This window comes from Bombina bombina, chromosome 8, assembly GCF_027579735.1.
Source record: "Bombina bombina isolate aBomBom1 chromosome 8, aBomBom1.pri, whole genome shotgun sequence".
In the NCBI taxonomy this organism is placed as follows: Eukaryota; Metazoa; Chordata; class Amphibia; order Anura; family Bombinatoridae; genus Bombina; species Bombina bombina.
The window spans coordinates 222,469,544-222,481,694 of record NC_069506.1 but is presented as its reverse complement, the minus strand read 5'-3'; the positions used below and the strand labels follow the sequence as shown (position 1 = coordinate 222,481,694).

Here is a 12,151-nt window from a genome sequence, read left to right as displayed (position 1 = left end):
ACATGTAAGCTTTGTGTTTTTTTATTGTACACTGTTACATGTAAGCTTTGTGTTTTTTTTTATTGTACACTGTTACATGTAAGCTTTGTGTTTTTTTTATTGTACACTTACATGTAAGCTTTGTGAGAGGCTTTTATTGTACACTGTTACGTGTAAGCTTTGTGAGAGGCTTTTATTGTACACTGTTACATGTAAGCTTTGTGAGAGGCTTTTATTGTACACTGTTACATGTAAGCTTTGTGAGGGGCTTTTATTGTACACTGTTACATGTAAGCTTTGTGAGGGGCTTTTATTGTACACTGTTACGTGTAAGCTTTGTGAGGGACTTTTATTGTACACTGTTACATGTAAGCTTTGTGTTTTTTTTATTGTACACTGTTACATGTAAGCTTTGTGTTTTTTTTATTGTACACTGTTACATGTAAGCTTTGTGAGGGGCTTTTATTGTACACTGTTACGTGTAAGCTTTGTGAGAGGCTTTTATTGTACACTGTTACATGTAAGCTTTGTGAGGGGCTTTTATTGTACACTGTTACATGTAAGCTTTGTGAGAGGCTTTTATTGTACACTGTTACATGTAAGCTTTGTGAGGGGCTTTTATTGTACACTGTTACATGTAAGCTTTGTGTTTTTTTTATTGTACACTGTTACATGTAAGCTTTGTGTTTTTTTTATTGTACACTTACATGTAAGCTTTGTGAGAGGCTTTTATTGTACACTGTTACGTGTAAGCTTTGTGAGAGGCTTTTATTGTACACTGTTACATGTAAGCTTTGTGAGAGGCTTTTATTGTACACTGTTACATGTAAGCTTTGTGAGGGGCTTTTATTGTACACTGTTACATGTAAGCTTTGTGAGGGGCTTTTATTGTACACTGTTACGTGTAAGCTTTGTGAGGGACTTTTATTGTACACTGTTACATGTAAGCTTTGTGTTTTTTTTATTGTACACTGTTACATGTAAGCTTTGTGAGGGGCTTTTATTGTACACTGTTACGTGTAAGCTTTGTGAGAGGCTTTTATTGTACACTGTTACATGTAAGCTTTGTGAGAGGCTTTTATTGTACACTGTTACATGTAAGCTTTGTGAGAGGCTTTTATTGTACACTGTTACATGTAAGCTTTGTGAGGGGCTTGTATTGTACACCGTTACATGTAAGTTTTGTAAGGGGCTTGTATTGTACACTGTTACATGTAAGCTTTGTGAGGGGCTTGTATTGTACACTGTTACATGTAAGCTTTGTGAGGTTTTTTTATTGTACACTGTTACATGTAAGCTTTGTGAGGGGCTTGTATTGTACACTGTTACATGTAAGCTTTGTGAGGGGCTTGTATTGTACACTGTTACATGTAAGCTTTGTGAGGGGCTTTTATTGTACACTGTTACATGTAAGTTTTGTGAGGGGCTTGTATTGTACACTGTTACATGTAAGCTTTGTGAGGTTTTTTTATTGTACACTGTTACATGTAAGCTTTGTGAGGGGCTTTTATTGTACACTGTTACATGTAAGCTTTGTGAGGGGCTTTTATTGTACACTGTTACATGTAAGCTTTGTGAGGGGCTTTTATTGTACACTGTTACGTGTAAGCTTTGTGAGGGGCTTGTATTGTACACTGTTACATGTAAGCTTTGTGAGGGGCTTTTATTGTACACTGTTACATGTAAGCTTTGTGAGAGGCTTTTATTGTACACCGTTACATGTAAGCTTTGTGAGAGGCTTTTATTGTACACTGTTACATGTAAGCTTTGTGAGGGGCTTTTATTGTACACTGTTACATGTAAGCTTTGTGAGGGGCTTTTATTGTACACTGTTACATGTGAGTTTGTGAGGGACTTTTATTGTACACTGTTACATGTAAGCTTTGTGAGAGGCTTTTATTGTACACTGTTACATGTAAGCTTTGTGAGAGGCATTTATTGTACACTGTTACATGTAAGCTTTGTGAGGGTTTTTTATTGTACACTGTTACGTGTAAGCTTTGTGAGGGACTTTTATTGTACACTGTTACATGTAAGCTTTGTGTTTTTTTTATTGTACACTGTTACATGTAAGCTTTGTGTTTTTTTTATTGTACACTGTTACATGTAAGCTTTGTGAGAGGCTTTTATTGTACACTGTTACGTGTAAGCTTTGTGAGAGGCTTTTATTGTACACTGTTACATGTAAGCTTTGTGAGAGGCTTTTATTGTACACTGTTACATGTAAGCTTTGTGAGGGGCTTTTATTGTACACTGTTACATGTAAGCTTTGTGAGGGGCTTTTATTGTACACTGTTACGTGTAAGCTTTGTGAGGGACTTTTATTGTACACTGTTACATGTAAGCTTTGTGTTTTTTTTATTGTACACTGTTACATGTAAGCTTTGTGTTTTTTTTTATTGTACACTGTTACATGTAAGCTTTGTGAGGGGCTTTTATTGTACACTGTTACGTGTAAGCTTTGTGAGAGGCTTTTATTGTACACTGTTACATGTAAGCTTTGTGAGGGGCTTTTATTGTACACTGTTACATGTAAGCTTTGTGAGAGGCTTTTATTGTACACTGTTACATGTAAGCTTTGTGAGGGGCTTGTATTGTACACCGTTACATGTAAGTTTTGTAAGGGGCTTGTATTGTACACTGTTACATGTAAGCTTTGTGAGGGTCTTGTATTGTACACTGTTACATGTAAGCTTTGTGAGGTTTTTTTATTGTACACTGTTACATGTAAGCTTTGTGAGGGGCTTGTATTGTACACTGTTACATGTAAGCTTTGTGAGGGGCTTGTATTGTACACTGTTACATGTAAGCTTTGTGAGGGGCTTTTATTGTACACTGTTACATGTAAGTTTTGTGAGGGGCTTGTATTGTACACTGTTACATGTAAGCTTTGTGAGGTTTTTTTATTGTACACTGTTACATGTAAGCTTTGTGAGGGGCTTTTATTGTACACTGTTACATGTAAGCTTTGTGAGGGGCTTTTATTGTACACTGTTACATGTAAGCTTTGTGAGGGGCTTTTATTGTACACTGTTACATGTAAGTTTTGTGAGGGGCTTGTATTGTACACTGTTACATGTAAGCTTTGTGAGGTTTTTTTATTGTACACTGTTACATGTAAGCTTTGTGAGGGGCTTTTATTGTACACTGTTACATGTAAGCTTTGTGAGGGGCTTTTATTGTACACTGTTACATGTAAGCTTTTTGAGGGGCTTTTATTGTACACTGTTACGTGTAAGCTTTGTGAGGGGCTTGTATTGTACACTGTTACATGTAAGCTTTGTGAGGGGCTTTTATTGTACACTGTTACATGTAAGCTTTGTGAGAGGCTTTTATTGTACACCGTTACATGTAAGCTTTGTGAGAGGCTTTTATTGTACACTGTTACATGTAAGCTTTGTGAGGGGCTTTTATTGTACACTGTTACATGTAAGCTTTGTGAGGGGCTTTTATTGTACACTGTTACATGTGAGTTTGTGAGGGACTTTTATTGTACACTGTTACATGTAAGCTTTGTGAGAGGCTTTTATTGTACACTGTTACATGTAAGCTTTGTGAGAGGCATTTATTGTACACTGTTACATGTAAGCTTTGTGAGGGTTTTTTATTGTACACTGTTACGTGTAAGCTTTGTGAGGGACTTTTATTGTACACTGTTACATGTAAGCTTTGTGTTTTTTTTATTGTACACTGTTACATGTAAGCTTTGTGTTTTTTTTATTGTACACTGTTACATGTAAGCTTTGTGAGAGGCTTTTATTGTACACTGTTACGTGTAAGCTTTGTGAGAGGCTTTTATTGTACACTGTTACATGTAAGCTTTGTGAGAGGCTTTTATTGTACACTGTTACATGTAAGCTTTGTGAGGGGCTTTTATTGTACACTGTTACATGTAAGCTTTGTGAGGGGCTTTTATTGTACACTGTTACGTGTAAGCTTTGTGAGGGACTTTTATTGTACACTGTTACATGTAAGCTTTGTGTTTTTTTTATTGTACACTGTTACATGTAAGCTTTGTGTTTTTTTTATTGTACACTGTTACATGTAAGCTTTGTGAGGGGCTTTTATTGTACACTGTTACGTGTAAGCTTTGTGAGAGGCTTTTATTGTACACTGTTACATGTAAGCTTTGTGAGGGGCTTTTATTGTACACTGTTACATGTAAGCTTTGTGAGAGGCTTTTATTGTACACTGTTACATGTAAGCTTTGTGAGGGGCTTGTATTGTACACCGTTACATGTAAGTTTTGTAAGGGGCTTGTATTGTACACTGTTACATGTAAGCTTTGTGAGGGTCTTGTATTGTACACTGTTACATGTAAGCTTTGTGAGGTTTTTTTATTGTACACTGTTACATGTAAGCTTTGTGAGGGGCTTGTATTGTACACTGTTACATGTAAGCTTTGTGAGGGGCTTGTATTGTACACTGTTACATGTAAGCTTTGTGAGGGGCTTTTATTGTACACTGTTACATGTAAGTTTTGTGAGGGGCTTGTATTGTACACTGTTACATGTAAGCTTTGTGAGGTTTTTTTATTGTACACTGTTACATGTAAGCTTTGTGAGGGGCTTTTATTGTACACTGTTACATGTAAGCTTTGTGAGGGGCTTTTATTGTACACTGTTACATGTAAGCTTTGTGAGGGGCTTTTATTGTACACTGTTACGTGTAAGCTTTGTGAGGTTTTTTTATTGTACACTGTTACATGTAAGCTTTGTGAGGTTTTTTTGTTGTACACTGTTACATGTAAGTTTGTGAGAGGCTTTTATTGTACACTGTTACATGTAAGCTTTGTGAGGTTTTTTTGTTGTACACTGTTACATGTAAGCTTTGTGAGGTTTTTTTGTTGTACACTGTTACATGTAAGCTTTGTGATAGGCTTTTTTTTTTTTTTTAAAGTCTTTATTTATATCCAACAAAATACACTGACAGTCAATGGCAAGGAAAAGAGAGAAAAAAACAAAAGTCAAACAAGAGCAATCCACTCTGGTTTTCAAGTAAATACATTTTAGATAATGGAGCAGTAATTAGACGTCATAATAACAGGCATAAAATAAACATGATCATTAAAAGAAAAAGAAAAAAGGAAAAATGACTGCGCTTATGATGTAAAACTGGATGGCATATGTATGCAGCGGTAGTGTCTCTTTAAAATTAAATTGCACTCATGCTGATTTCAGTCTCTACAAGGTGAAATTTACCTAAGCCTGCAACATTTCACACAGCGAGCACTTAGATCAGAGCACAAGTTCATATACATGACATGAGCAAATATTCAACCAGGCTTTTCAAAGGGTCTCTTCCTAAACTGTTCTTGATTTTTAAAAAAAAAAAAAAAAAAGTGTAATTCATGCTAACAAAATGACAATGTTAAATGATTTTAAAACATTTTGTATGCAGATTTTAATTACGGATATATGTTAGAAGTCTCTGCATAATTGTGAGACAAAAACACTGGAGATGGCTGCCATTTTCTAAGTGTTCGCAAAGCAAAGTGTTTAGTAATCACAGTAATAAAGCTGCTTATTCAAAGTAAATTGCAACCAATCATGGTACCTATTTAGATTAGATAGTAAATTTAAAGGGAATGGAAGATATATTAATAATAATTTTATTTGAAAGGCTTTTATTTTGTGATTCACAGCCCTATTATCTCTGCTAGACATTTTGCTGCAATACCCTTAAGCTGTAAGCATCTACTGTATAAGCTGTGTATTTTATCTTCCTGCAGTACTACCATCTTCTGTGCTATTGTCACTTATATGAAGCACATTGGTGTGAAGACCAAGGCGGCGGATAGCAAGAAGAACAAAGGCATATTCTTCAGGAAAAAGGTTACAATTGCCTCAGTGTGATGTAGCGTTCATTTCAAGGGACATGAAATCCAAAATGTTTCTTTCTTCTGTTATGTGTGATCAGTCCACGGGTCATCATTACTTCTGGGATATTATCTGCTCCCCTACAGGAAGTGCAAGAGGATTCACCCAGCAGAGTTGCTATATAGCTCCTCCCCTCTACGTCACCCCCAGTCATTCTCTTGCACCCAAAGACTAGATAGGAGGTGTGAGAGGACTATGGTGATTATACTTAGTTTTTAGAACTTCAATCAAAAGTTTGTTATTTTACAATAGCACCGGAGCGTGTTATTACCTCTCTGGCAGAATTTGAAGAAGAATCTACCAGAGTTTTTCTTATGATTTTAACCGGAGTAGTTAAGATCATATTGCTGTTTCTCGGCCATCTGAGGGAGGTAAAAACTTCAGATCAGGGGACAGCGGGCAGTTGAATCTGCATTGAGGTATGTAGCAGTTTTTATTTTCTGAATGGAATTGATGAAAAAATCCTGCCATACCGTTATAATGAACATGTATGTATACCCTACACTTTAGTATTCTGGGGATGGTATTTCACCGGATTTACTCTGTAAAAGTACATTAAACCTTTTAATAGGTATTTTTCATGTTAAACGTTTTTGCTGGAATGTAGAATCTTTTGCATTAATGAGGTACTGAGTGAATAAATATTTGGGCATTATTTTTCCACTTGGCAGTTTGCTTGTTTTAATTATGACAGTTTCGTTTCTCTCTCACTGCTGTGTGTGAGAGGGAGGGGCCGTTTTTGGCGCTCTTTGCTACGCATCAAAAATTTCCAGTCAGTTACTCTTGTATTTTCTGCATGATCCGGTTCATCTCTAACAGAACTCAGGGGTCTTCAAACTTCTTTGAAGGGAGGTAGATTCTCTCAGCAGAGCTGTGAGACTTATATAGTGACTGTGATTTAAAACGTTGCTCTGTAATTTTTATGTTTAAAATTTAATTAGTGTTATTTTACTAATGGGAACAAACCTTTGCTAAAAAGTTGTGTTGTTTTTAAAGAGTGATGCTATAACTGTTTTTCAGTTCATTATTTCAACTGTCATTTAATCGTTTAGTGCTTCTTGAGGCACAGTACGTTTTTGTTAAATAAGATTGTAACCGAGTTGCATGTTTATTGCTAGTGTGTTAAACATGTCTGATTCAGAGGAAGATACCTGTGTCATTTGTTCCAATGCCAAGGTGGAGCCCAATAGAAATTTATGTACTAACTGTATTGATGCTACTTTAAATAAAAGCCAATCTGTACAAATTGAACAAATTTCACCAAACAGCGAGGGGAGAGTTATGCCGACTAACTCGCCTCACGTGTCAGTACCTGCATCTCCCGCCCGGGAGGTGCGTGATATTATGGCGCCTAGTACATCTGGGCAGCCATTACAGATAACATTACAAGATATGGCTGCTGTTATGACTGAAGTTTTGGCTAAATTACCAGAACTAAGAGGCAAGCGTGATCACTCTGGGGTGAGAACAGAGTGCGCTGATAATTCTAGGGCCATGTCTGATACTGCGTCACAGCTTGCAGAGCATGAGGACGGAGAGCTTCATTCTGTAGGTGACGGTTCTGATCCAAGCAGATTGGATTCAGATATTTCAAATTTTAAATTTAAATTGGAAAACCTCCGTGTATTACTAGGGGAGGTCTTAGCGGCTCTTAACGATTGTAACACTGTTGCAATACCAGAGAAAATGTGTAGGTTGGATAAATACTTTGCGGTACCGGCGAGTACTGACGTTTTTCCTATACCTAAGAGATTAACTGAAATTGTTTCTAAGGAGTGGGATAGACCCGGTGTGCCGTTCTCACCCCCTCCAATATTTAGAAAGATGTTTCCAATAGACGCCACCACACGGGACTTATGGCAAACGGTCCCTAAGGTGGAGGGAGCAGTTTCTACTTTAGCTAAGCGCACCACTATCCCGGTGGAGGATAGCTGTGCTTTTTCAGATCCTATGGATAAAAAATTAGAGGGTTACCTTAAGAAAATGTTTGTTCAACAAGGTTTTATATTGCAACCCCTTGCATGCATCGCGCCGATTACGGCTGCGGCAGCATTTTGGATTGAGTCTCTGGAAGAGAACCTTAGTTCAGCTACGCTGGACGACATTACGGACAGGCTTAGAGTCCTTAAACTAGCTAATTCATTCATTTCGGAGGCCGTAGTACATTTAACCAAACTTACGGCTAAGAATTCAGGATTCGCCATTCAGGCACGTAGGGCGCTGTGGCTAAAATCCTGGTCGGCTGATGTAACTTCTAAGTCCAAATTACTTAATATACCTTTCAAGGGGCAAACTTTATTTGGGCCCGGTTTGAAAGAAATTATTGCTGACATTACAGGAGGTAAGGGCCACGCTCTACCTCAAGACAAAGCCAAAGCTAAGGCTAGACAGTCTAATTTCTCCAACATAGGTGTGTCCGGTCCACGGCGTCATCCTTACTTGTGGGATATTCTCTTCCCCAACAGGAAATGGCAAAGAGCCCAGCAAAGCTGGTCACATGATCCCTCCTAGGCTCCGCCTACCCCAGTCATTCTCTTTGCCGTTGTACAGGCAACATCTCCACGGAGATGGCTTAGAGTTTTTTAGTGTTTAACTGTAGTTTTTATTATTCAATCAAGAGTTTGTTATTTTGAAATAGTGCTGGTATGTACTATTTACTCAGAAACAGAAAAGAGATGAAGATTTCTGTTTGTATGAGGAAAATGATTTTAGCAACCGTCACTAAAATCCATGGCTGTTCCACACAGGACTGTTGAGAGCAATTAACTTCAGTTGGGGGAACAGTGTGCAGTCTCTTGCTGCTTGAGGTATGACACATTCTAACAAGACGATGTAATGCTGGAAGCTGTCATTTTCCCTATGGGATCCGGTAAGCCATGTTTATTACGATCGTAAATAAGGGCTTCACAAGGGCTTATTAAAACTGTAGATTTTTTTTGGGCTAAATCGATTCATTATTAACACATATTTAGCCTTGAGGAATCATTTTATCTGGGTATTTTGATATAATAATATCGGCAGGCACTGGTTTAGACACCTTATTCTTTAGGGGCTTTCCCAAAGCATAAGCAGAGCCTCATTTTCGCGCCGGTGTTGCGCACTTGTTTTTGAGAGGCATGGCATGCAGTCGCATGTGAGAGGAGCTCTGATACTTAGAAAAGACTTTCTGAAGGCGTCATTTGGTATCGTATTCCCCTTTGGGCTTGGTTGGGTCTCAGCAAAGCAGATACCAGGGACTGTAAAGGGGTTAAAGTTCAAAACGGCTCCGGTTCCGTTATTTTAAGGGTTAAAGCTTCCAAATTTGGTGTGCAATACTTTTAAGGCTTTAAGACACTGTGGTGAAAATTTGGTGAATTTTGAACAATTCCTTCATGTTTTTTTCGCAATTGCAGTAATAAAGTGTGTTCAGTTTAAAATTTAAAGTGACAGTAACGGTTTTATTTTAAAACGTTTTTTGTACTTTGTTATCAAGTTTATGCCTGTTTAACATGTCTGAACTACCAGATAGACTGTGTTCTGAATGTGGGGAAGCCAGAATTCCTATTCATTTAAATAAATGTGATTTATGTGATAATGACAATGATGCCCAAGATGATTCCTCAAGTAAGGGGAGTAAGCATGGTACTGCATCATTCCCTCCTTCGTCTACACGAGTCTTGCCCACTCAGGAGGCCCCTAGTACATCTAGCGCGCCAATACTCCTTACTATGCAACAATTAACGGCTGTAGTGGATAATTCTGTCAAAAACATTTTAGCCAAAATGAACACTTATCAGCGTAAGCGCGGCTGCTCTGTTTTAGATACTGAAGAGCATGACGACGCTGATAATAATATTTCTGAAGGGCCCCTAACCCAGTCTGATGGGGCCAGGGAGGTTTTGTCTGAGGGAGAAATTACTGATTCAGGGAACATTTCTCAACAGGCTGAACCTGATGTGATTGCATTTAAATTTAAGTTGGAACATCTCCGCATTCTGCTTAAGGAGGTATTATCCACTCTGGATGATTGTGACAAGTTGGTCATCCCAGAGAAACTTTGTAAAATGGACAAGTTCCTAGAGGTGCCGGGGCTCCCAGAAGCTTTTCCTATACCCAAGCGGGTGGCGGACATTGTTAATAAAGAATGGGAAAGGCCCGGTATTCCTTTCGTCCCTCCCCCCATATTTAAAAAATTGTTTCCTATGGTCGACCCCAGAAAGGACTTATGGCAGACAGTCCCCAAGGTCGAGGGAGCGGTTTCCACTTTAAACAAACGCACCACTATACCCATAGAGGATAGTTGTGCTTTCAAAGATCCTATGGATAAAAAATTAGAAGGTTTGCTTAAAAAAATGTTTGTTCAGCAAGGTTACCTTCTACAACCAATTTCATGCATTGTCCCTGTCGCTACAGCCGCATGTTTCTGGTTCGATGATCTGATAAGAGCGGTCGATAGTGATTCTCCTCCTTTGGAGGAGATTATGGACAGAATCAATGCTCTCAAATTGGCTAATTCTTTCACCCTAGACGCCACTTTGCAATTGGCTAGGTTAGCGGCTAAGAATTCTGGGTTTGCTATTGTGGCGCGCAGAGCGCTTTGGTTGAAATCTTGGTCGGCTGATGCGTCTTCCAAGAACAAGCTACTTAACATTCCTTTCAAGGGGAAAACGCTGTTTGGCCCTGACTTGAAAGAGATTATCTCTGATATCACTGGGGGTAAGGGCCACGCCCTTCCTCAGGATCGGCCTTTCAAGGCAAAAAATAAACCTAATTTTCGTCCCTTTCGTAGAAACGGACCAGCCCAAGGTGCTACGTCCTCTAAGCAAGAGGGTAATACTTCTCAAGCCAAGCCAGCTTGGAGACCAATGCAAGGCTGGAACAAGGGAAAGCAGGCCAAGAAACCTGCCACTGCTACCAAGACAGCTGAAATGTTGGCCCCCGATCCGGGACCGGATCTGGTGGGGGGCAGACTCTCTCTCTTCGCTCAGGCTTGGGCAAGAGATGTTCTGGATCCTTGGGCGCTAGAAATAGTCTCCCAAGGTTATCTTCTGGAATTCAAGGGACTTCCCCCAAGGGGGAGGTTCCACAGGTCTCAGTTGTCTTCAGACCACATAAAAAGACAGGCATTCTTACATTGTGTAGAAGACCTGTTAAAAATGGGAGTGATTCATCCTGTTCCATTAAGAGAACAAGGGATGGGGTTCTACTCCAATCTGTTCATAGTTCCCAAAAAAGAGGGAACGTTCAGACCAATCTTAGATCTCAAGATCTTAAACAAGTTTCTCAAGGTTCCATCGTTCAAGATGGAAACCATTCGAACTATTCTTCCTTCCATCCAGGAAGGTCAATTCATGACCACGGTGGATTTAAAGGATGCGTATCTACATATTCCTATCCACAAGGAACATCATCGGTTCCTAAGGTTCGCATTCCTGGACAAACATTACCAGTTCGTGGCGCTTCCTTTCGGATTAGCCACTGCTCCAAGGATTTTCACAAAGGTACTAGGGTCCCTTCTAGCTGTGCTAAGACCAAGGGGCATTGCTGTAGTACCTTACTTGGACGACATTCTGATTCAAGCGTTGTCCCTTCCTCAAGCAAAGGCTCACACGGACATTGTCCTGGCCTTTCTCAGATCTCACGGATGGAAAGTGAACGTGGAAAAGAGTTCTCTATCCCCGTCAACAAGGGTTCCCTTCTTGGGAACAATAATAGACTCCTTAGAAATGAGGATTTTTCTGACAGAGGCCAGAAAAACAAAGCTTCTAGACTCTTGTCGGATACTTCATTCCGTTCCTCTTCCTTCCATAGCTCAGTGCATGGAAGTGATCGGGTTGATGGTAGCGGCAATGGACATAGTTCCTTTTGCGCGCATTCATCTAAGACCATTACAACTGTGCATGCTCAGTCAGTGGAATGGGGACTATACAGACTTGTCTCCGAAGATACAAGTAAATCAGAGGACCAGAGACTCACTCCGTTGGTGGCTGTCCCTGGACAACCTGTCACAAGGGATGACATTCCGCAGACCAGAGTGGGTCATTGTCACGACCGACGCCAGTCTGATGGGCTGGGGCGCGGTCTGGGGATCCCTGAAAGCTCAGGGTCTTTGGTCTCGGGAAGAATCTCTTCTACCGATAAATATTCTGGAACTGAGAGCGATATTCAATGCTCTCAAGGCTTGGCCTCAGCTAGCGAGGGCCAAGTTCATACGGTTTCAATCAGACAACATGACAACTGTTGCGTACATCAACCATCAGGGGGGAACAAGGAGTTCCCTAGCGATGGAAGAAGTGACCAAAATCATTCTATGG

At 39.6% G+C, this 12,151-nt stretch overlaps 1 protein-coding gene across 4 annotated transcripts in view; it reads left to right on the top strand.

Moving 5' to 3' along the window:
* Positions 1-12,151, top strand: part of ARHGEF1 (Rho guanine nucleotide exchange factor 1) — a 241,256-nt gene that overhangs the window by 140,293 nt on the left and 88,812 nt on the right. For all 4 annotated transcript variants that reach the window (XM_053691062.1, XM_053691059.1, XM_053691061.1 and 1 more), the window contains one exon: positions 5,711-5,813. In XM_053691062.1, the coding sequence (XP_053547037.1) occupies positions 5,711-5,813 (103 nt within the window). The remainder of the gene's footprint in view (positions 1-5,710; positions 5,814-12,151) is intronic.